We start from the raw sequence: 25,763 nt of genomic DNA, 5'->3' as shown, positions 1-25,763 counted from the left end.
CCCTCTTTATTCCATCCTCATTTTGAACCCAACTTCATACTTTATTTGCATAAGTGCAACTGCAAGACGTTACACAAAAAAAGCAGAAGTCCAGCAGCACTGAAAAATGGTTATGTTCTCAATGCTTTACTGTCAAAATTATCCCACCCACATTTTGAGCTGTGTAAAACCTTCAGTGGAGACCTTTACACTACGTATCACCAGGGGCGGCTCTAGCTTTTTGCTGCCCCAAGCATGGCAGGAAGGCTGCCTTTGGCAGCTTGTCTGCGGGAGGTCCCCGGTCCTGCGGATTCGGCATACCCGCCGCCGAATCCGCGGGACCAGCGGACCTCCTGCAGGGATGCTGCTGAAGGCTGCCTGACTGTCGCCCTTGCAGAGACCGACAGGGCACCCCCCGTGGCTTGCCGCCCAAGGCACGTGCTTGGAGTGCTGGTGCCTGGAGCCGCCACTGATATCATTAATCCATTACATTTTGTAAGGAGTAATCCTGATGACTCAAATGCAGCCCAGACTGTTTAAGCATACTGATCTTTGCAATCATAGCAACAACCCACATTTGACTGCACCACAATGAAATTCTGTGTATGCCTATATTTTCGCCAATTACCAACCTTCTTGCTCAACTACTACAATATCATAGGTTTGATATTTAAATAGTTGTTATCCTAGATAAGGATACAGATTGCAAGCAGAAAGGGGTAACTGGATGTTGACCATATTAGATAATGTTCCCATTGATATTAATGATAAAGTCCATATTCCTTATCATGCAAATTGTAGCTCAAACAATTTACAAGTTCTAATATTTAAAACTGCAGGTATTACCTCCTGTAGCTATTCCCTTTACATTTAATCAAATGTTATATATGCTGCATATATAGGGTGACCAGATGTCCCGTTTTTATAGGGACAGTCCCGTTTTTTGGAACTTTTTCTTATATAGGCACCTATTATCCCCTACCCCCGTCCCATTTTTTCACAGTTGCTATCTGGTCACCCTATGCATATATGGTTTTCCCATACTAGAAATAACAGACTTTTCCCTTTGATCACAATTTGAAAAATGCTGTCTAGATCAATATAGAAAAACATGTCTGAAGCTGCATTACTCATTCAAAAGAGATTATTGTATCTGGTGTGATGGTAGCAAATACCATAGTTAAGGTTGCAAAATACTTTCCATTATTACCTGTTTTTACATGCTCATAACATTACAAAACATTTGCCTGTAGGTCTGAAATTTTCCATGCTTGATTTCTGTCCAGTGGAAAGCTTTTTGTGAAGTTTTACTAAAATCTCTTCAGCCATTAGAATTATGGAAGAGAAGAAAAAAAAATCTCTCTTCCCCCATCCACTCCACACGCACACTCTACCTGAACCATCTTAAACAACGGTAGAAGTTTGAAAGTTGAGATTTGGCCTGGAAATAATTCTCACTGAATATTTTGGTCTTTGCTTAGTTTCAAAAAATGCTTTATTTTGAAAAAAAGTTAGGAGGACTTAAAACTGCACACTAAGCATGTGCAATATTCTTTTTTCAGGTAATCAGGTGGTAAAGCCTTAAACAAGCACCCACTAAAGTAGCCAAGACTAGGCATTGGGCAGATGTGTGGGATTTAGTGAAGATATAAAAAATTAGGTATCCTTCCCCCAACTCCACAGAGCAGCTCCATGAAGAGTACTTCAGCCAATGGTTATAGCTTTATTATACCCTAAAGAGTGGGGAGCTTGGGAGGATCGGAGCATCATCACTGGATTCTCTGCTTCTAGCCTTGCACCTCACTTACTGTGCAGAGCTCTGTCATGCACTCCCCATGCACTGCTTTCTTGCATCGAACTCTTTCACCGTACAGAGCAGTGGGCTGGTTATAACCCTTAAGAGATTCATGGCATGTGAAGAGCTATAGAAAAGCAGGGCTTTTCAAACATAAGTAGCAGAAGGTTAACTTTATTTGCACCCTCTCTCCTCCTGTTGCTTCATTATTTTACCTCTCCATAGTTGGATGGCTACTGGAAGAGAGCATCAAAGGACGCCAGACAGGGTGCTCCATGGTATCAACCACTGTTGGGAGAGTGCTTCTACAATGCTGACAAGAGTGAGGCATTTTCCTCGCCCTGCTGGCATCTCCTGCTCATCCACCCACTGGAGCTGGATGATATTTTTTTGGATGAATAGTTCTGGCTGATCAAAAATATTTGCAAGTTTGGGTCAAATTTAATGAATAGTTTTGGCCAAAAAAGATTTCAAGACAGCTGAATCATTTCATTGTGACTTTTTCAACCTTTCATTTCAAAAAGATTTCAAACCTTTGATTCATTTTTAAAACAAGAATACACAAGCCTGGAAATAAAATGAAAGATGTGGAAAAAAACACTTACAGTCAAAAGCAATGGTTTGTTGTACTCACTTTTTCCTACCCCCAACCTGAAATTCTTTCAGTTTTAACTTTCAGTGAGAAAAACAAAACAAAACAAAAACATCCAAAACAATTTGTTTTTTCGGATTTTTCAGTTAAGTCACCAAACTGAAAAGCCAGTTAGTTGCTCATTTCTACCACCCACTCTCACTGATGGTGAGACCACGACATGAGAGAAAATAAAGAAGCCCTTGGAACTCGGTGGCTATTTTTCGTACTGCTAGTGTTTACAAGCATGACAGCCAGATACAAAGCCCTCGTCCAGACTACCCCGCCGTATCGGCGGGTTAAAATCGATTGCTCGGGGATCGATATATCGCGTCTAATCTAGACGCGATATATCGATCCCCGAGCGCGCTTATATCGATTCCGGAACTCCATCAACCCGAATGGAGTTCCGGAATCGACACAGAGAGCCGCGGACATCGATCCCGTGCCGTCTGGACGGGTGAGTAATTCGATCTTAGATATTCGACTTCAGCTACGTTATTCACGTAGCTGAAGTTGCGTATCTAAGATCGATTTCCCCCCCCCAGTCTGGACGAGCCCAAAGAGAATCACTGCCACTTCTCCACCTCTCTGGTACAGTTTCATAGACTAGGAGCCATCATTTGAACTAAAGTTTATTTCCTCTCTTTCTATCTCCCCTGTACTCCCTACCTGTAACCCAGGCAAACTGGTTTTGCAGAGCACCCTCTTTCCCACTTAGCTGTTTATCCAGGAAAAGGATACAATGAGGGAAGGGTTAGCTTCTTTTAGCCATGTTATTCAACCAGACCCTCCTGCTGCTCCTATGAACAGCAACTTCAGCCAGCTGGAAGATAAGTTCTCTGTTTCTTGCACCACTCCACCCGCCATATTTGCATTTGACTTCCCATTCTGTACCAAGAAGTGTCTACTTCACTCTACTTTAATTCTGATTCTTCATATTCTTGCTATCCCAACTCAGTAACTAAACCCTCAATCCCTCCTAATCTAGTTACATTCGCTTATTTTGATGGTAGTTATTGTGATGGGGGCACCTATTCATTAAAAACAGTACTGAAAAAAAATCAAAATCACTCATTTTACATGCATCAAAAAGGCATTAAGGCAGTCACCTATTTTCTAGAAACCTGAGCCAAATTTAACGGGTAACACAGGGTGAAAGAAAATTGTTCGGTCACATTAGCCTCTCTCAATATTTATGAACAATCTGCTATTACATATGCTTTGGTGCTTTTAGTTCTTGTCTTTAAAAAAGATGTAACATTTAAAACTTTCCACAAAGATGTAAAGCAATGAACATATGACAGTCTGACAACGTGGCTGCAGCTTGGGTGTTCAGAAATAGTTTAATTATAAATTAATTAAGAATATCATAAGAAGTCCCACTGCACAGTAAAACCCTAATCCTAATGTTCTAGTCAATTTCAAACTTGAAACAGTTTGAGTGTAGGAGTTCTGATGTGGTATAGATCTTTTAAAAATCAGAACCACTTAATCCTAGTTTATGCCTTCTGATCAAATTGCAAAGTAACCTTATTAGAGAGTCAGTATTTGAAACTGGGTACTAATTCCCCAAAATCATCTGCAGATTTTTAAACATCTAACATACTAAACTGTGGCATTGTATAACTCAGAGTCTTGCCTGCACTTGTATGATCACCCCGTTTTATGATACACCTCTCGCCCTTCATTGTACAAAGACCTGATCACTTGATTAAATAAAGGGCGCTTAAACATGTAAGTGGGAGAAAAAAAATACTTCTAAAGCTTGTATGACATTTGGACAGGAAACTATACTCCACACAATGGGAATACAGTGGGTGAATTGGTCTGTCACAAAACTGAACACACATCAGGTGTCAGGTTAGGGAGCAAGAGTCAAAGTGGTTGAAAATTGTACGGCTGACATGTTATTTAGGGAGACACAAGAGCTATCTTGTCATTCAGACTCTTTCAAAACCTAGCTATTTAAACTGCCATATGAACACATATTATGAGTAATATAATTCCATACCATTTTAAAAGGCTAAATATTTGCAATCATACAACATGAACCTGAGAACAGGCAACCAACTTCAAGCCTTGTTCTTTGGGCACTACTTTGGACACTAACAAAAACACCATCAGCAATTAATGCTGTCTTAAGAACTAACATCTACTCTCCTATATGCATCATCATCACACGTTTTGTTAAATCAACTCTAAAACTTGCTCAACACATGAGCCTATTTTCAGGGGTAGCTCTAGCTTTTTTGCCGCTCCAAGCACGGCAGTCAGGCTGCCTTCGGTGGCAAGCCTGCGGGAGGTCCCCGGTCCCACGGATTCATCACAGCCGCCACCGAATTGCCACCAAATCCACCGGACCAGCGGACCTCCCACAGGCAAGCCGCTGAAGGCAGCCTGACTTCCACCCTCACAGCGACCGGCAGGCTGGCCCCTGGAGCTTCCCACCCCAGGCACGTGCTTGGAACGCTGGTGCTTGGAGCCACTGCTGCTTATTTTACAAGATATGGGCATAGTAATGTGCACCCATATATTAACAGCAGCAGGGTGAAATAGCAAACACCTAGCTAGCCACTAGTTACAGGAGTAAAAATTACATATACTCTATAACCACCATTAACACACAACAAGCAATAAATGAAAGGGGAAGATATGGTAAAAGGGTTATGTTGCTTGTAAATGGCAAGGTTCCTTCTCTTCCCCACATGCCTAAATGGAAGCTATGTTAGCTACAAATAGAGTGGCCATGACCTTTTCTCCTCCTCTGCATGATTAATTACTTAATGTCCTGTTAATTGGAAAATGTAGTTGAATTTCAAACGCTTTCATTTTCTTTGCATACCATCCTGTCTGGGAAGCACCAATTAAGCTGTTCATCAAAGGCGAGCACGCAAGGTCATCTAGCCTGTACCTCTTCAGTTATTCATTACCTGTCCTCAATAGTAATTAACAATGGAAATATTTCCATAAATCACCTTTCTGATTATCCCCAGATGAGCAGTCAGTTTTCTGTAAGCATCTTTTTTTCGCCTTTTAATATGATCTAATGATTCAGTCTAAATATATTAGATGTCATTTAAAATGTAAAATTCTGTTGTTTCTTTTAAAAAGGACAGAGTTAGCAGAAGCTGGTTAAGTTCTTGTGTGTATTTAAAAGGAAGACTCAACAAACAGATTTACTGACATTTGAAGGGGTATATTTGCACAGTGCTTCCACAGGTTCTGGCTGTGTAATGCTCATTAGAATAATCAGGAGTCCACCCAGCTAAAATCATGACCAGCACTTAGAAGATTTACCTATTTTTTTTTCTAAAGCAGGCTTGTGTGTTAACTAGTTTTAAGGGAAGTTCAAAGGCTATAAGCACATTTTAAGTAAACTTCAAAATTCTCAAAACAACAAAGAAACACAAGCCACAAATCTTTCCCTTCAATTTGTACCATCACCGCTGTGGCTCTCACCTTGAGGCATCTCAGGTGGCAAATAGTGAGGCTCTTGAGCACTGACATGCACCCAATCAAAGTCGTCATATAGGTCTTGATGGTAATCACAGGGCCCCAGGCCATCATCAAAAGTGCATCCCCCTGAAAGAAAGAAAACCAAATATTTTATTAATTACAAATTCTATATTTATTTAAAATAAAAATCCTTTTAAATTCAAACAGAGGGGTTCCTTCTAGGCCACAGAGCCCACACAGCCTATGACATAGTACACAAGCTTTTATGTGCAAAGCTAAAAATCTCAAGCCTCTCATCCATCAGTGTTATTCTCTTTAAATTTTCTCTGCTTCCCACAGCCAAATTCCCCCAACAGTTCATTCTACAGGAGCAGGAAATCACAGACTGAGCTATTAAAGTCAAAGTAGAACCTGATTCAGTGTTTGCATGAAAAGTGTTTGCGGCAGCGCTTTGAAGTTTCGAGTGTGGTCGCAGCGCCAGCGCAGGAAGAACTCTCTCCCAGCGCTGCACGTACTTCACATCCTCTACGGGTGTAGCTTGCAGCGCTGGGAGCGGCACTGTTTACACTGAGGCTTTACAGCGCTGTATCTTGCAGCGCTCAGGGGGGTGTTTTTTTCACACCTCTGAGCGCGAAAGTTGCAGCATTGTAAAGCGCCAGTGTAGCCATGGCCTGAATAAACCTTATCGACAGAGCTCAAACAGAGGTAAAGGAAAGAGTAGAGGAAGGAGAAAGCACTCTGACAGTATAATTACAGTCACTGAGAACTGAAATAATATTTTGATTTCTTCAAAGTGGATTTGATGTTCTTACTTTATTAAACCATCCAGCCTAACACAACACAAATTGAATACTCTTTTTCAGAGTCATAAACAATGGATCTTTATCCAGTGCCCATCACCAAAACTACAGGAATTGTGAGAGGAAGGGACAAAGGGAAGGAGTGAGGGACGGGGAGCAGGGAGGAGGGGTTTTAAAAAAAACAACGAAGTTTTCAGCATGATAAAAATCTACTGTTTGGTAATGGTCCTGTTTAACAGGTTTTCAAATCTTCTCCTTCACTTATGAAGATCAAGGTGAAAAAGGTGAGAGTACGGGAGGAAAGAAGAGACAGAGGAACATGAGAGGAGAGATGAAGGATGGAGTCACAAGAAAGAGTAGAGAATGAAAGGGACTTCTGGGAAGGAGAGGTATTTTTCACAATAGGAACAACAGATGCCATGCACGTAGCTCTGCAGCAGCTGTTATCTCCATCTAGGGTAAACAATCTTTGGATTTGCTGCTTGGTTTTGAAAATGGGAAGCAAGATCAGAACAGATGATCTTTGATTATTTCCAAGAAATAGTGAGACTGTAAACACAGAGCATGACCATCTTTATATTCAGAGCAGCATATAATCCATTAAGAGAAGCCATAGGGACCTAGGAAGAAGGTTATAGAAGTATCTGGCAGTTGAAAATAAGTGAGAGGTATTTAAGGGGCAAACTCATTTCTGGCTCATTGGCTTCTGAGGGTATGTCTACACAAGGATAAAGCAGTCACAGCTAGCCCAGGTCAGCTGACTCAGGCTGTATGGCTAAAAATCACTGTGTAGGTGTTGAGGCTTAGGGCTGGAGCCTGAGTTCTGAGTTCCTCCACCATCCCAGGCTCCCGAGCATCTACATAACTATTTTTCAGCCCCCGAGACCAAGCCCCGTGAGCCTGAGTCAGCTGACCTGGGCCAGCCATGGGTTGTTTATCCCTATGTAGACATAGCCTGAATCAGTACATTGGCATGATTAACAATTCTTACTGTTGCAAACATAAATCCCTGCTGTTAAAGAATAAACTAGAGACAATTTCTAACAGGCCATAAAGTCTGTGTTAAGTATTTCAGATACAAAGCTGAAAACAGGACCTGATGCTGTGACTTAAAAACTCTGTTTCCATTTATGGTAAATTCAGGATAATCTGAAAAATGTGTCATTTCCATTCCATCTCAATGTCCATCTCAATGACATCCTCCCATGTGCCTGGGTTTTTTTTATTTTTGTTTTTCCTGGAGAAAGAAAGAAGGATTGCAAACCACCCTGACTACTGCTGCATTTGCAACATAAAAATAGCGTAGGAGTAGAGCTTGTTGGGAAAAAAAATTGAGAGGGGGATGGCGCTTCCTGCAGGAAAATTGACTTTTCAAATCCAGTGTTTTTGGCCTACCACTGAATTTTTGGCTGGAGAGTTTGATGAAAAGTGAAGATTTTCCCATAGAAAGCAAACACTTTTGGCATAAGTATATTTGTTAAGACAAAATCCAATTTTCCACTTAAAACAGTTTTGATAGAAAAAGCTTTCAGCCAATCCCTACCCAGGAGGCCAGGTTTCCTGCTGTTTTACCTCTTACACTTTTGTTTAAAAAGCGTCAGTCATCTAACAAGTGACTAGAAACAATACCACACAATGTAGATGAGCCATACAAGAACAACAACGCATTTAAGAGAGTACTTTGCAAACACTAGTCTCAAAACTATCTCTCAAAATTCCTTGCAAACAACAAATACATTTCAAGAAATTGGTTTGTAGCAGATATTATCCACACAAAAACTTCTGCTAGTTGTATTTGTTATGTAGTACCTTCCTCTACACACACACACACTGGACATAAGTCTTATCCACACCAGAACCATCACCATGCTAGTGACAACCATGTTCACAAGTGTTTGTTTTAAGAAGAGCAAACAGTCTTCCTGGAATTTTAAGAATTGTGTGTTGGACCCATGTTATAAAACCATAATATCAGAATAGGCTGTGAACGGAGGAGTTTTGGTCTGTCACACAGTTTAGCCAACTTGACACCCCCACAACCCCCACAAAAATTCCCTTCTATATCTGTCAATAAAATCATGCTAGGACTCTGCTTGTGCCAACAGTTATTAAATACTGTTTCACCCCAGTATGGACAGCACCAATGAGGTAGATAAAATGCAGTAAGACGACATCATCATCATCATCTACTGGCAACCTAAATTGGAATTCATTTCCTTGTCTGACATGTTGGACTGCCTTGTCCACAAATCTGAATTCAGCTCCATTTCCATCTGAGTGAAACCTTATATATATTATGCTTTTCATGCATCACTTTGACAATACGAACACAACAACAAAAGAAAAGTAACAAATGATATTCTGCACCGAGTTGATTGCTATGCCTGTGTCACTATCAGGGATGGCAAAGCACAAAAGAAGAATTACGTGTGTGTGTCAAAGAAACATTAATTGTATGCAGTGTTGTTGTAGCCATGTTGATCCCAGGATATTAGAGAGAAAAGTTCTCTCTAATACTGGACCTAAAGAAAAGTTCTGTGTACACTTGAACGCTTCTCTCTCTCACCAACAAAAGTTGGTCCAATAAAAATTATTATGTCATCCACCTTGTCTCTCTAAAGAAACATTAATACCTTTTGAAGTTCTTCTCCAGTGTCCTATTACCACCAAGACAGGTTTCTAATTAACTTCTCTCATGATAATGCCATAAAGTCTTAAAACACAAATCTTAGCCTTTGATTTAACTTCCAATAGACTGCTGTGATCATTCTACAGCAAACACGAACATTTCCATAGACATTTAATTGATAAATGAATAGCAGCTTCCCTTAAAGCAAAGTTATCATTGTCTACTGTCACAGCACCAAAATGACATACTGCTTTGAAACACATGCCTTCAGGGCACACATTACCCTTTTTAATGGTTTACGTGCCCTCGGTATATAAATTTAAACTACCAATGGATATCACATTGACTCATTTGGAAGATGAATTATCTTAATTGTTGTCCTTCAGACCCGCTATTAATTTTAGGTATCAGGATTCTGATTAACAATAACAACTAGTGTCTCAATTCAGAAACAATACAGACCTTGTCATTTTTGCACAACACTGCAGCATCAGCAAAGCCAGTAGGTACACATTTATCATATACACGAAAGAAAAGCTATCTGAATGGATTATCAACCTGCTACAAAATCCACTTTATATAAGAGCTGCCATACCAAAAGGGGAAAAGCTCCATCTCAGCTCGTATGCTGCGTCTAACAGTGACCAATACATGTTTCAGAGTAAAGCAAAGTAGAAGTCAAATGCACACATACAATAATGAATTATGATACAACCATAAGGTAAAGTAGAAATTAATTCCGTTCCTGCATGTCACCTCCTATGACCTGAAATATGGCCACGACACTACAAATACAGATCTGCCCCTCTCTGTTCACTAATCAAGCACTCACAAACTATTATAGTAATTATAGAAACTAAAAGACCTACCTGTCTAAAACATTGTGATGAAATAACAGAAGGTGTACTTGAGGGAGTGGTGAAAGGTGGCAAGGAAGCCCTCAGTTGTGGAACACTATTTATAGTCACTGATAAGATATATTGATACATTTAAACCCATTCCAGCACAACTGCTGATATAAGTGAAAAGTGTATTGTAAGCATGGGGCTCTCAACCTTCCCCACAGTGTGGACCACCGTCTTCCAATTCAGGAATGCAAATCACTTTTCCACCTCTTTGTGGTAACAGCAACTGCTTGCACAGAAAAGTAGAAGTATTTAACATATTCCTACTTTCTTTTCATGTGATTTAGCAGCTGAAAACGAACAGGACAGCAAATGCCATGTGATCTGACAGTTCTCTACTATGGTTCCATGGATTAGGAACAGAGCTGTATGTTCAGGGTACACCACCACCTATTGATCTCCAATAGCCTAAAGTTATCACATTCCTTCGATTACTGCAGAGGTATATGCCACAATTCACTCGTCATTACTACCTTGGGCCTGAATCAACTCACCCATACTGAGGCCAGGGATGAACTATGAGTGTTAGTTCCAATGCCTCTGCTCAAGTCCTAGGCACTTCAGAGATACATAGCACTGGTACTCCAAGGTCATTGGAACCATCTACATCTATCAAGCAAGACTGTTCTGGATTTCTAATAAGATTAATGTTTACTTACTGGATTTCTAATACGGTACCTTAGATCAAGGCACAAACAGCGGCAATGACAACTTAGGCTAGCTGGCTCAGACTGCAAATTCTTTGAGATAGGAACTGTCTCTACTTTTCTGTTTGCATAGCATGTAGCACAAGAAAGTCCCAATCCTAATGAAGGTCTCTGAGCACTACTGTTATATAAATATTTAATGAGTGTAATGAGCCAAGACGGAGATGCATTCCAAATGATCAGAGGAACTGAGGAAGAGAGAGCACCACTTACTCTCCCAACCAGAAAGGTCTAAGCTAACCCTTGGTTGCTACTATGATGTATTAAGACCATGCCAATTACTTTAGAAACCAGTAAGGATTCCTAGGCTGAAATAATAAAATATGTGGAGCTGGGCACCATACTTCATGGTTTTTAAAACATCTTTCCATCTACCTGGGGTAACACCATCAATTTGGGCTTGAATAGGGACTGGGAGTGGCTGGCTCACTACAAAAGCAATTTTCCCTCTGTTGGTATTGACACCTTCTCATCAATTATTGGGAGTGGACCACATTCACCCTGACGGAATTGGCCTTCAACATTGGTTCTCCACTTGTAAGTTAACTCCCTTTTCTTCATGTGCCAATATATATTTATGCCTGTATCTCTAATTTTCACTCCATGCATCTGAAGTGGGTTTTTTTTACCCACAAAAGCTTATGCCCAAATAAATCTGTTAGTCTTTAAGGTGCCACCAGACTCCTCGTTGTTTTTGTGGATACAGACTAACACGACTACCCCGCTGATACTTAGGGTTTCAGAGCCAATCACTGCAGGGGAATATTTACATCCCACAGAAACCTACCGAATCAACTATTCATTGAAGCTAAAGAAAAAAAGTCATTAAACATTTTCATTACTGACTTCAGCTAAAAAACTAGAATTTGGATCTCAACTATTTTCCTTTTTAAAGAGAGAAAAGACGGTTACTCACCTTTGTAACTGTTGTTCTTCAAGATGTGTTGCTCATATCCATTCCAGGTAGGTGTACGCGCCGCGCGTGCACGTCTGCCGGAAACTTTTTACCCTAGCAACTCCAGTGGGCCGGCAGGTCGCCCCCCAGAGTGGCGCCACTATGGCACTAGATATATACTCCTGCCGGCCCGCCCGCTCCTCAGTTCCTTCTTGCCGGCTACTCCGACAGTGGGGAAGGAGGACGGGTGTGGAATGGATATGAGCAACACATCTTGAAGAACAACAGTTACAAAGGTGAGTAACCGTCTTTTCTTCTTCGAGTGATTGCTCATACCCATTCCAGGTAGGTGATTCCCAAGCCTTACCTAGGCGGTGGGGTCAGAGTGAGAAGTCGCGGCCTGGAGCACTGCCGAACCAAAGGCCGCATCATCTCTGGACTGCTGGACCAGGGCGTAATGGGAAGCGAATGTATGGACCGATGACCAGGTCGCTGCCCGACAGATCTCTTGGATCAGGACGCGGGCGAGGAAAGCCAGCGATGACGCCTGTGCTCTGGTGGAGTGAGCAGTCACACGGCCTGTCGGAACTTGGGCCAGGTCGTAGCAGGACCTGATGCAGGAGGTAACCCATGAAGATAACCTTTGGGAGGAAATCGGCAGCCCCTTGACCCGGTCCGCTACTGCCACAAATAACTGGGGGGACTTGCAGAAGGGTTTGGTCCTGTCCACATAAAATGCTAGTGCTTGACGGACATCTAGCGAGTGAAGCTGTTGCTCCCTACGTGACGAATGGGGCTTGGGAAAGAAGACTGGGAGGAAAATCTCTTGGTTCACATGGAAAGCTGAGACCACCTTGGGAAGAAAGGCAGGGTGAGGTCTCAGCTGTACCTTGTCTTTGTGGAAGACGGTATACGGTGGGTCCACCGTGAGGGCCCTCAGCTCTGACACTCGTCTAGCTGAGGTAATGGCCACAAGGAAGGCGGTCTTCCACGAGAGGTAGAGCAGGGAGCAAGTAGCTAATGGCTCGAATGGAGGGGCCATGAGCCGAGTCAGGACCAGATTGAGGTCCCATGAAGGGGCCGGAGGGCGAATTTGCGGATAGAGCCGCTCCAGCCCCTTCAGGAATCTTGCCACCATAGGGTAAGAGAAGACCGAACAGCCGTCCACTCCAGGATGAAACGCAGAGATGGCGGCTAGGTGTACTCGGAGGGATGACAGTGCCAGACCCTGGGTCTTAAGGGACCAGATATAGTCTAAGAGAGTGGTGACAGGAGTCTCCGTAGGACGAAGAGCTTTTTCCGAACACCAGCAGGAGAAACGCTTCCACTTAGCTGCGTAAGTAGCTCTGGTGGAAGGCTTCCTGCTGCCCATGAGAACCTCGCGAACCGGGGTGGAACATCGCAACTCAGAGTCTGTCAACCACGCAGGAGCCATGCCATCAGGTGAAGAGACGGAAGGTCTGAGTGACGGAGCCTGCCGTGGTCCTGAGTGATCAGGTCCCGATGAAGGGGCAGGGTAACTGGGTTGGCTACTGAGAGGTCCAGCAACATGGGATACCAGTGCTGTCTGGCCCATGCTGGAGCTATGAGGATCACCCGGGCTCTGTCTCTGCGCACCTTGATGAGAAATCTGTGAATCAGCGGGATGGGCGGGAAAGCATAACACAGGTGGGCTGTCCATGGGATCAGGAATGCATCCGCTAGAGACCCTGGCTCCCGACCCTGGAAGGAGCAGAATGTTCGACACTTCCTGTTCACCCTGGACGCAAAGAGGTCCACCCGGGGACGACCCCACCTCTGGAAGAGTGAGAGGGCGACGTCCGGACGGAGGGACCACTCATGTGAACGGAAGGATCTGCTCAGCCGATCCGCCAGGGTGTTCCGCACTCCCGGGAGATAGGAGGCGGAAAGGTGAGAGAGTCGAATGGGCTATGCAAAACTCCCAGAGACGTATTGACTCGAGACAGAGTGGAGAGGACCTGGTGACGCCCTACTTGTTGATGTAAAACATGGTCGTTGTGTTGTCGGTGAAGACCGCGACACAACGACCTTGAAGGAGATGGCAAACGCTTGACAAGCAAGGCGGACCGCCCTCAACTCCCGAACGTTGATATGGAGGTTGATCTCTTGTGGTGTCCACAAGCCCTGGGTTCTCTGCGTGCCGCAGTGAGCCCCCCATCCCAGATCGGAGGCGTCCGTGGTCAGGGATGCCGAAGGCTGGGGCGGATGGAACGGAAGCCCCGCACAGACTACCGATTGGTCCAGCCACCATCGAAGAGAGTCCAACACACTCTGAGGGACGGTGACGACGGTGTCCAACGACTGTCTGGCCGGTCGATATTGCGCAATGAGCCATGATTGAAGAGGTCTCATGCGGAGTCGAGCATATGCTGTTACAAACGTGCAGGCTGCCATGTGGCCTAGGAGGGCCAGGCACGTTCGTAGAGAGGTCATCGGGGGCCGCTCGCAACGTAGAATGATGTCCGACAAGGACTGGAACCTGGGCAAGGGTAACAAGGCCCTGGCCAGGGTAGAATCTAGAACGGCCCCGATAAACTCTATCCGCTGCGTGGGAAGTAGAGTAGACTTGTCCACATTGATTACGAGGCCCAGGGTCGCAAAGAGAGTGCAGATCCTGTCGACATGGTCGCGAATCTGTAGCTCCGACGTGCCTTGGATCAGCCAGTCATCCAAGTAGGGGAAGACGTGGATGCAGCAACGTCGAAGATGTGCGACAACGACTGCCACGCATTTTGTAAAGATTCTCGGGGCCGTAGAGAGGCCAAACGGAAGGACCGCAAATTGGTAATGGTGGCGGTCAGCCACGAAGCGGAGGAAACGCCTGTGTTGGGGGGCAATCGAGATATGAAAGTAGGCGTCCTGCATATCGAGGGCGGCGTACCAGTCTCCGGGATCCAGGGAAGGGATGATGGTTCCAAGGGATACCATGCGGAACTTCAGCTTCACGATATACTTGTTGAGTTCCCGCAGGTCGAGAATGGGCCTGAGGCCGCCCTTGGATTTGGGGATTAGAAAGTAACGGGAATAAAACCCCTTGCCCTTCTCGTTGTGCGGAACCGCCTCTATGGCTCCCTTGGCAAGGAGCGCGTGCACCTCCTGACGGAGGAATTGCTCGTGAGAGGGGTCCCTGAAGAGGGACGGGGAAGGTGGGTGGGAGGGTGGGGGCAAAGAAAACTGCAGGCGATAACCGGCCTGCACAGTACGCAAGACCCAACGGTCCGACGTTATTTGGGTCCCCAGGAGGAAAAAGGAAAGGTGGCTGGAAAACTGCAGGGAAGGATCCGGAGGTGAAATTGGTACTGCGCCCCTGGGCGCACCTTCAAAATGAAGGCTTAGGTCCTGGAGGGGCCTTGGTGGAGCCTTGGTTCTGCCCCGTTTGCCCACCAGACTGCCTGCGGTGGTTGTTCCTGCCTCGGCACCTCGAAAGGTCCTGCCGTGGGCGGAATTGAGAGTATGGCCGCCGCTGCTGCTGCTGGTTTTGTTGCCTGAACAGCCTACGTTGTGTCGCCGGGGTATGCATGCCCAGCGACCTTATGATGACCCTGTTGTTTTTTAGATCCTTCAGTCTAGGGTCTGTTTTATCTGAAAACAGGCCCTGGCCTTCAAAGGGGAGGTCCTGGATTGTGTGCTGGAGCTCCGGCGGAAGGCCAGAGACCTGCAGCCAAGAAATCCGGCGCATCGTAAGCCCCGAAGCTAGGGTCCGAGCGGCCGAGTCAGCAGCATCAAGGGAGGCCTGTAGCGATGTTCTTGCTACTTTCTTGCCCTCGTCCAGGATGGTGGAAAATTCCTGGCGTGCATCCTGGGGCAAGAGCTCCACAAACTTCCCCGCCGCTACCCAGGAATTGAAGGAGTAGCGGCTGAGGAGGGCCTGTTGGTTTGAGACCCGGAGCTGCAGCGCCCCCGCCGAATAGACCTTGCGGCCCAGGAGGTCCATCCACCTCGCCTCCTTCGACTTGGGCGCTGGGGCCTCTTGCCCGTGGCGCTCCCTATCGTTCACTGACTGGACCACCAACGAGCAGGGGGTCGGGTGAACATATAAGTATTCATAGCCCTTTGAGGGGACCATGTACTTTCGCTCCACCCCTCTAGCCGTCGGAGGGATGGAGGCCGGTGACTGCCAGATGTTAGTGGCATTAGTCTGGATCGTTTTTATGAAGGGCAGGGCCACCCTGGTGGGAGCATCGGATGAAAGGATGCTCACCACTGGGTCCTCAACTTCCGACACCTCCTCCGCCTGTAAGTTCAGGTTCTGTGCCACTCGGCGGAGGAGGTCCTGGTGCGCCCTCAAATCCAGTGGGGGGGGGCTGGAGGACGAGGTGCCTGCCACTGCCTCATCTGGAGACGAGGACGAGGAGACCCCCGGCAACAAGGTGTCCACGGGGGGTTCCGTGAGGGGCTGCACCTCCGTTTCCAGAGGGAGCTCTGGGTCCCGGTGAGTACCGTCCGTCTCCGGGGAGTGAGGGGGTCTAGAAGCCGCCACTTCCGGTGGTCTGCGCTCCACCATTGGGCGGAGGGTAATGTGTTGTGGACCCTGGGCCTGAGAGTATGCTCATGGGGTCCAAAACCCCCACTGTGGAGGCCCTCGTTCTTGTGGCGGAGGGTCTTGGAACAGGGCTGCGTGCCTGTCCTGTGGCATGGCATAGACACTGTCAGTGTGGGAGGAAACCGACGGCTCTCTAGAAGGCCAGGGGGCGCCGAGCTGGGTTGATATGCAGCCCTATGCGCCGTGACTGACGCTCCCCTCGGTGCCGCGACCCACATCGGTACCGGGATCGGGACCGGGAACGGCGTGATGATCTGTGCCGAGATCCCAACCGGGAGCGATGACGGTGCCAGGAGCGGGACCGCGACCTTCTGTGAACGCAGTGCCGGGCCGGCAGCAGAGACCGGGACCTACCACCAGCGCGGTGCCGGGAGGTCGACCGGGTTCGGGACCTGCCACCGGTTCGGTGCGGGAGGTCGACCGCGGGGCACAACGCCGAGGCAAAACGGCTCCTGGAATCTCTGTGCCGGTGGTGAGATGAGCCCGACCGGGACTGTGCGGATGGTGATCGGTGCCGCGAGTACGACCGGTATCGTCTGGGCGACCGGTGCCGGGACTCCGAGCGGCGCCCCGAGGGTGAGCGTTCGCGCCTCCGGGGTGATCGGTGCCGGGACTCGGGAGACAGCGCTCGAAGCATCGGCTTACCCCTGGAAGTTATGCGTCCCGGGGGTGCCAGCTGAGGCTGAGATGGCTCCGTAAGTGCAATTAAGTCCCGAGCCGAGGCGAAAGTCTCCGGCGTCGATGGGAACCTTAGCTCGACCCCTGATCTTACGGGGGAGCTAGGTGGAGCTGGACTCGATGGACCTTCTGGGCCCGGAGTCGACAGCAGTCCTGCAGGCGGTGCCGCGGCTAAGGTAGGTGCCGGGCGGTCCGCTCGGGCCTGCCTTGATGGTGTCGCAGACACCGAGGGACGTAGATCTGCTCCCGGTGCCGGAGAGTCTTGCCGGTGCCGGCGCGGTCCAGTGCCGTAGTAGAACTGGCTGACTGCGCCGCCGGTGCCGGAGACAGGGCCACTTCCATGAGGAGAGCGCGAAGTCTTTGGTCTCTCTCCTTTTTAGTGTGAGGCTTAAAGGCCTTGCAAATGCGGCACTTGTTGCTGATGTGCGATTTCCCCCAGGCACTTAAGGCACACGTCGTGGGGATCGCTCGTAGGCATCGGCTTTTTGCATGCCGAGCACTGCTTGAAACCCGGCGAGCCAGGCATGGGCCCGGTGCCGGGGAGGGCAACGGCCCACCCGCAGGCAACGTCCGATAACTATTTACAAGATTCTAACTAACTACTAGACTAAAGATCTATCTACAACTCAACTAAGAACTATCTACAATCAAACGACGAAGACGAACAGGAGAGCTAGGGACGTGGAGGTCAGCAAGCCGCACTCCACAGTTCCAGCAACTGACACGGCGGTAAGAAGGAACTGAGGAGCGGGCGGGCCGGCAGGGGTATATATCTAGTGCCATAGTGGCGCCACTCTAGGGGGCGACCTGCCGGCTCACTGGAGTTGCTAGGGGAAAAAGTTTCCGGCAGACGTGCACGCGCGGCGCGTACACCTACCTGGAATGGATATGAGCAATCACTCGAAGAAGAACTGTTGGCTCAGTTTGTCTTCATTGGAGCTTCATCCACTGCATGTCCAGTTTTCATTTATAAAAAATGGGGAACCCTAAGTATAAGGAAAGGTGACTATCCTACATTTAACTTTAGACAAATAAGTTAAGCTCTACTATGCAGAATGCCCATCTTAGCCATGTTATTGGGACACTGAGCAAGTTATACTAAACTTAATGATATTTTATACTCCAATTTGCAGATCTCCTATAAAAGTGATTTAGAGACAGGGAAGATAGACTAATAGTTAAAAAGAAATCAGAACTTTACAAGTTGTGATGAAGTTTCTGTTGAACTTTGATGTGTTTCATGACTATCTTATTTGCAGCTAGCAACCATTTACTGGAACAGGTTATTGCATATAAAACAGACAATAAGCAGACAAAGAAATGAATAAAGTTTTAACAAAGAAGCCATATTTAATGGCTTATCATATATTGTGCAGCCACCTAATCACTCTACGGTATAATGTAGTCAACAAGTTTAATTTATAATGTACGAGTCTTTCAGCCCATGATCCTTAGGGATAATCCGCAGAATAAACTTATTGAAAGAAAATTCCAGTTTGAAGCCACTACACAATCTTTTTGGTCTAAACCCTGCTTCTTCATTACAATTTTTCTATGACCAATATGATTCTATTCAACAATATACTGCAGAATACTTTTCTGAGTATTGAAAGTAATGTTATTTCTTGCCAGTTATCAAAAAACAGTTGGCTGTTTTTCTTCAGTAATTCACAGATCACACCTTTCTTCCAATTCTTGAGGGAGAGTTCTCTCACTCTCAAACCATATTACAAAGTTTACGTACCACATGCACTACCACATCCTCACCAGCTTTAAGCAGTTCAGCAGCGATCTCATCTTGACCAGGTGCTTTGCTGTTTTTTAGCTGCTTAACTGCTTTCTCTATTTCTGCTTCTGAAATTTCTAGCAGTGAAATATTTAATTTTTCACATCCATCAGGTGGAACTGTTGGCTCTTGTTGGCGGAATACTTCATTAAAATGTTCTCATCATCATTCCTTTTGTTCTACTTCCACTATTAATCTTCCATATTTCACTTGTATGATACCACTGACTCAGAAACTGTGATGACAACTGCTTACACAACTGAAACAGTTTCTTAAAGCCACCTCTCACAGAAGGTTCTTTGGGTTTTCTCATTTTTTTGTCAAGTCATTATCTCTTATGCTTCCAAAATAACTTCTTTGTCCCTCTCTACATACTCCCAGTACAGCATGAATTGCTTTTCATACTGTCTCTCTTGAGCTTGCTTCTCTTTTAAGGCTCTTCTTTACTCGATTTCCATGTATGGGGCTGTAACCACTCTTTGTTCCTTGATCTTCTTGGTCCAAGTGAAGTTGTCTAGTGAGAAGTTGTGACATCTCTAAAGTAAGCTCTAGATTCATGGGTGAGTTTCTTCACATCAAATACCATCTCTCTTTTCTTGTTAGAATAAAATAAAAAGATAAGTTAACTGTCCAATGACAAGATAATGGTCGCTTCCTATGTCAGCGCTTGTAAAAGATTGTGTATCCAGCTGCAAACTTCTTCACTGTCTACTTATGGAAATGTAGTCCAATTGTTTCTCAGTAATTCCATCATTTGGTTTCCATGTCAGTTTGTGTTTCCCACAATATGGGAAAAGTGCCCGCCCCCCCATGCCCAGGTTATACATGCTGCACAATTCAATGAATCTTTCACCTTTATCCATACACCCTTCAAATTCCATTTTTACCCATGAAATGCTCATATCTGAGGTTGTCATTACAAAGTTGGGCATTCATATCACTTATAACCAGACCAACACCATAGCATAAACCTGGTTTAATATGCTTTGCAACTTAGTGTAGAAAAGCATCTTTTGCTTGCTTCTCATGATCATTGGTATGCGTATATCACTGGATAATAGTTATTTTAGCATGATTTGTAATGAAACGTACTTTTATAAATTCGTGAGTTGATCGGTTGCTATTCCTGTAGAAGTTGTGCTGTCTGTGTCAAAATTCCTCTGTGTGGATATCATTCCTCAATAGAGTACTGTGATATTGTCTACATGGAGTCTTCAGCATCCAGTCCATCTCATGTCACTCACTCCAAAAATATTAATACTGAACAAAGTCATTTCTCTAACTACATGCTCAATACCCCAGTGTAAAACATAGCTCTCACATTCCAGTACCAGATTGTAGTTTTGTTTTTAACTATTAGGACCTCTTGTATCAGGCAACGAACTCTCATGATTTTGATCCACCATCTTCATATCTCCATTCAGAATCACTGAGTCAATGAGTTTGCAAGGCCATGATTTCTCTCTAACTGTGTAATTGAAATTGACTTACTTTTTTTTGTGTTTTGTTTTTTTTTTACATGGACGGATAGTTAGCCTGACTCTCAAACATAGGCCCACACCTCCATATTCATAGAGAATCACTGCGGAAGATGTTGCAATAATATGGCCTTAGAAAAGCCGTTTCACTGATCAAGATCCTGCAGAAAGATTCAAAATGCTGTGCGAGTATAGACAGTGGAGAGACCAACTGGTTTGATATAATCACTGAAGTACAGAAGGGTTGCATCTTATCACCCCTTTTCTGCATTGTGATAGATCACGTGATGCAAAGAGAAATGTCAAAGGAAGATACAGGAGTTATGCGGAGTAGAGGAACCCTTCAAGATCTTGACTTTGCAAATGACATTTTTCTTTGGACACTGGAGAGGGGTTTGGCCGGGCTCGTCCCTCTCCGGGGCAGCGGGGCCACACCACCTTGCTACTTCCTTTCATTTGTGACAGGAAATTAGCCTGGCCACGGGAGTCTCTCGCCGTGACAGCAGTAGAGGCAAAACACAAACAGTTATTCAAGCCTGGTTGGTGAGCAGTAGTGAGCCACGGACTCAGGTCCTCAGACAGGACCTGGGCAACTCTTATATAATGAGCAGGCCGGCCCTGGGTCAGGGCGGGCAATAGAGCATAAATGGCTCAGGCCCTCAAGCAGGGTAAGTAAACAGTTATAGCTAGCAGGCCCAGGCCCTGTGTCAGGGCAGGGCTGCAAAGAGTCAATGGCTCAGGCCTCAGACAGGGACAGAGCAAAGGCAGGTAACAGCAAGTCCAGACTCTTCGCTCCAAAGGGCCTGGAAGAGGGGGAGACTGACACCCACAAGTCAAGTGGCAGGGGGGACGCAGGCCCACCCACTCCACTGCATCCCAGCCCGGGGCCCTAGCAGCAGCAAAAGGCCTGCTTCTGAGTCAGTGGGGATCCTGGCCACAACATACTGACATAGGCTCTGGCAGTGCTGCAGCCAGACTAGAGTTGGCTGCCCCTGGGCTACTTCCTAACTCCCCATCTAGAGGTACCTGGGTCCAGATGGTGTCATCCGAGGGGTCAAATACCATGGGATCCTCAGGGTGCCTGGCAACGGGTAGGCTTGCAGCAACTCCGAGATCTGGTCAGTGTCAGCAGGTCAAGCAGTCTCCGGGTTGGCCGCGATTGCCAGGGTCTCCCAACCGGGAGCTAGACTGCAGGCATCTGGCCTTTCCAGCAGCTGTACTTCTAGCGAGCTCTGGGGTTGGGCTTTTATATTTCCTGTCCTCGCCTTGACCCCTTGAGGCCACAACAGGAATGTTGAATGCATTCCATTAGAGATGCTAGCAGAGAAACTTAGTACTTTATCCCTCCAGCAGACACCTACACTGATGTGATGCAAAGGACTGGCCAACAGGCTGTAGAACACTGATTCAAGAAAGAAGGCTGAAGTGGTTTGAGCATGTTTACAGAGGTCAAAAATTTTCTAGACAAGCCTTGACAGGATACTACTTGATGAAACATAGAAAGAGGAAGACAATAGATAGCATACAAAAATTGAGAAAGATGTTACTGTCATGGAAATAGACTATAATGAAGTAAGGTGGCACTCCTATGACAGAAGTGGAAACACTAGGCTGTCGTGTCACAAGGCACAAGAGCATCTAATCTACTCCACCCACTTCAAACCCACTGGTTTACATCAGCAACTGCTTCTGCCATAGGGCAGAGAGAAAAGAAGCAAGACATTTCTATTTATGAAAACAGCTCTCAGAAAAGTAAGATTTTTTTTCCATCTGTGAAGAACAGAAATGCATTTAACATATCTGAACCTTGTTTCCATATTCAAACAAAGAGACAGTACAGCCACATAAAATATTGTAGTTTGTTACAATGGCTTACATAAATAATATAAAACCAGATTGACTTTCACTGCCCATTGCGCAAAGGATGCTGGAGCATTTAATACAACAGTTTTCAGACTATGAGGAATTCTGAGAGAATTGTACCATGTTTAGAAAAGAAAATAGGAATTTAATAATTTTGCCATTTTGTAGAAGCTATCTCATTTTATAAGCACAATCAAAACAAATGTGGCACAAAAGGATAATGTTTCATTACCAGTGCTTAGATACCATCTGGATTGATCTGTTATTTTGGTTTCCCCAAAGTTTCATTTCAATATATAAAAAGAGGGTTTGATCCTCCCTCCCTCTAGCTGAGCAGGACTTACTAATTTCATGATACCACACTGCGTACATGCATGGAACTCCAGTTTAGTCTAACAGGCATGTGTCTGCTGTCAGTTCATGACAGTAAAACTGAGCTCAAGAATGAACGCCCAGTCGAAATGGAGTCCAGGTTGAATTATTCAAACCCTTAGTACAGTTATCTCTATCAAGAAATAGTTCCTTTGAAGCTGTCACGTTTGTTTTACTATTCCAAAATAGAACAAGCAAGGTATGGATGTTCTGAATAAAATGCTTTTGAAGTGTGGCTCTACTGAAAAGTAACTGAAAAGGGTGAGGTTTCACACCTAAGGTCTTAAAGATTTTCAGATCAAATGTGCCAAGTAATATATTTTACATATAAAAATACAAACTACCTGCTAACTTAACTTGGAATCTTAAAGTCACATGAATTTATATATTCCTACATATCACCACAAGTATAAATTCAGGAGGTCAACTTACACCTTTAGTTAGACCTGAGCAATCTAGAGTTGCCAACTTTCTAATCGCAGAAAACTGAACATCTTGCACTGCCCCTTCCCCGAGGCCCCGTCTCCACTCACTACACTCCCTCAGTGGCTCACTCTCCCCCACTCTCACTGGCTGGGGCAGTGGCTCCAGGGTGGGGCTGGGTATGACGGGTTCGGAGTATAGGATGGGTCTCCAGGCTGGGAGGTGGGGCCAATGGATTCAGAATGTGGGATGGGGCTGCACGCTGAGGCAGTGGGTGCAGGCTCTGGCTGGGGGTGCAGGCTTTAGGGTTTGGGGTGCAGGAGGGGGCTCCAGGCTGGGAGGTGGGGCCGATGGATGGAATGTGAGATGGGGCTGCGGGTTGAGGCAGGAGGTGAGGACTCTGACTGGGAGTGCTGGCTCTGGGGTGGGGCTGAGGATGAGAGTTTTGGGGTGCAGGAGGGAACTCCAGGTTTGGGGGGGCTCAGGGCTGGGTCTCAGGCTTCCTCAGGTGGCTCCCAGTCAGCAGGGCTGCCTGCTGTACTCACACTCATTGCATGCACACAGGAAGCGGCTAGCAGGTCTAGCACTAGTAGACTGGGCGAGGAAGACAGGAGGCACCGCATGCTGCTCTCACTCGCAGGCACCGCCCAGCCAATAGGAGTGCGGAGCTGGTGCTCGGGGTAGGGCGGGGGAGGGCAACGCGCGGGAGCCCCGTGCGCCTCCCCCTCTCCAGAAGCCGGACCTGCTGGCCACTTACAAGGCACAGCGCGGAGCCAAGACAGGTAGGGACTAACTGCCTTAGTGCCTCAGCACAACCCACCAGACTTTTAAAAGCCCAGTCAGCACTGTTGACCAGAGCCGCCAGTGTCCCTTTTGACCGGGTGTTCCAAGGCTTGTGAAACTATCGTACAGATATAAATTAGATATCAGCTAGGAAATTGTTGCTGAAGAGATAAATACTTTACTTTGATGTATTTTGTGTCATCACAAGACCCTACATATTCTGAAGGAACAGAATAATGGCTCTTTTCCATCTTTCTAAATAGAGCATTGATTTGTTCTAAATCCAAGGCATGTATGAAGCAGAAGTGTTGCTTAGGTGTATTCAGTCTGATGCCATAACATTTAGTAAAAGCAAACCAAAGACAAAAATCCCACCCATATGTGGAATAACTTATTCTTGTAGGAACGCTTATTGTCAAGTCGCCCTGTAGTAACAAAGCAGATATTTGCCAGAATTCACAACAGGTACATTGTTTTGGCATCAGACTTACAGAACTTCATAGCAGAAGCCAGTGGTAGAAAAGTTTTAAAAATAAATGCTGTAGAACTATGGGCAGCGAGAGAAGTTCTCAAATCAACAATGTCAAACGTCATATTCCTTGTCTTTTCCATTTTTAAAACATACATTCAAAAGCAACAATAACTGTGGTTGGTTCCCCCCGGGTGCCACCTGAACTGGGGTACCGCTGGCCCCCTGGGCTCTCTCATATACTGTGCTGCTGTGACAAGCTGCAAAACCCCTCCAGACTGCACTTTCACCAGCATTCACGCAGGCTCTCCCACTAGCTTCCCAGTGTAGGACCCCAGAGCAGTACCGTCTGCCCTGGTCAAGTCTGGCCAGTATATGTTTAATACCCAGTCCACCTCTCCCTCAATGTGAAGAGAGCAATGCATACCGGTAACCAAGCAGAGATTTTCCCCAAGCATTCCAGTCAAAGCTCAACTGTTTATAGTAAAACAAAAACAAATTTATTAACCTACAAAATAGATGTAAGTGAATGTAAGTGATGCCAAGCAGTATTTCTCACCCTGAGATACGATACAAGCAGGTTGCAGATTCTTAAGGGGCAAGCTGCACTTGCTTTACAGCTTGGATCCCCGGCCTTTTACACACAGGCTAGAAATCCCTTTAGCCTGAGTCCAGCACTTCCCAGTTCAGTTTTTGTTTCTCAGGTGTTTCCGGAGTTGTCTTGTGTGGGATGAAAAAACCTCAGATGATGTCACTCCTGAATTTATACAGATTTAGCATATGGCAGGAACCCTTTGTTTCAAAGCTTGGTTCCCAGCTAGTTTGTGGAAAGATACTGACATCTCAAGATGGAGTCCAGCATCATGTGGCCTGGAACACATGTCCTTGTAGAATCACAGTCATTTCTTAGAGGCTGCATATAGCATTATCAGTAGGCTCACCAGGTGGAGGTTAAGCTTCTCATAAGATCTATTGTTTTTCTTAACGGCCTATTGCCCTGAATAGACCTTCTCCACTGACTAGACTGAAAGCATCTTGTCTAGTGGACATCACCCAGGTGTAACTACATTGAAGTACAGATAGTCAATATTCATAACTTCAGATCCATGATACATGCATACAAACGGATAATCATATTAGCAAGTTATCTTTCATAAAATACATCAAAATTATGCTATATCATAATACTGTTCTATGAAGAATATGGGGTGCAGTTCCACAGACATCTTGACAATTAATTTCTATGGGGTGTTGCATCTCAGTGTCAAAGAGTCTACCTATATATCTGGTAATTGTCAGGATATTTTATTCCTTTCCCTCCTGCCATGCACTTCCTGTAGTGTCTTAAATATTCATAAATATTTTTACAGCTTGATTTGAAACACAATTCATCCCTAAAACACAGCAAATCACAGACACATTAAGTACTACAAATGGAGAATAGTTGTACTACAGTCAATAAGTTAACTTTGTCCATACACAACTTCTTGCTCATACTGTATTACTTCTTGCTTGTCATGTTTCCCTGAGACTGGTGGGTATGGAGG

The 25,763-nt window shown here is 45.6% G+C and overlaps 1 protein-coding gene across 12 annotated transcripts in view; it reads right to left on the bottom strand.

Annotated features, from left to right (window-relative positions):
* The window catches only part of PTPRK (protein tyrosine phosphatase receptor type K), a 616,176-nt gene that overhangs the window by 478,083 nt on the left and 112,330 nt on the right, over positions 1 to 25,763 (bottom strand). For all 12 annotated transcript variants that reach the window (XM_050949447.1, XM_050949436.1, XM_050949438.1 and 9 more), the window contains exon 2: positions 5,868 to 5,990. In XM_050949447.1, coding sequence (XP_050805404.1) covers positions 5,868 to 5,990 — 123 coding nt within the window. The remainder of the gene's footprint in view (positions 1 to 5,867; positions 5,991 to 25,763) is intronic.

The sequence above is a fragment of the Gopherus flavomarginatus genome, chromosome 4, assembly GCF_025201925.1.
Source record: "Gopherus flavomarginatus isolate rGopFla2 chromosome 4, rGopFla2.mat.asm, whole genome shotgun sequence".
Taxonomy (NCBI): domain Eukaryota; kingdom Metazoa; phylum Chordata; order Testudines; family Testudinidae; genus Gopherus; species Gopherus flavomarginatus.
This window is presented reverse-complemented; position numbering and strand designations above follow the sequence as displayed.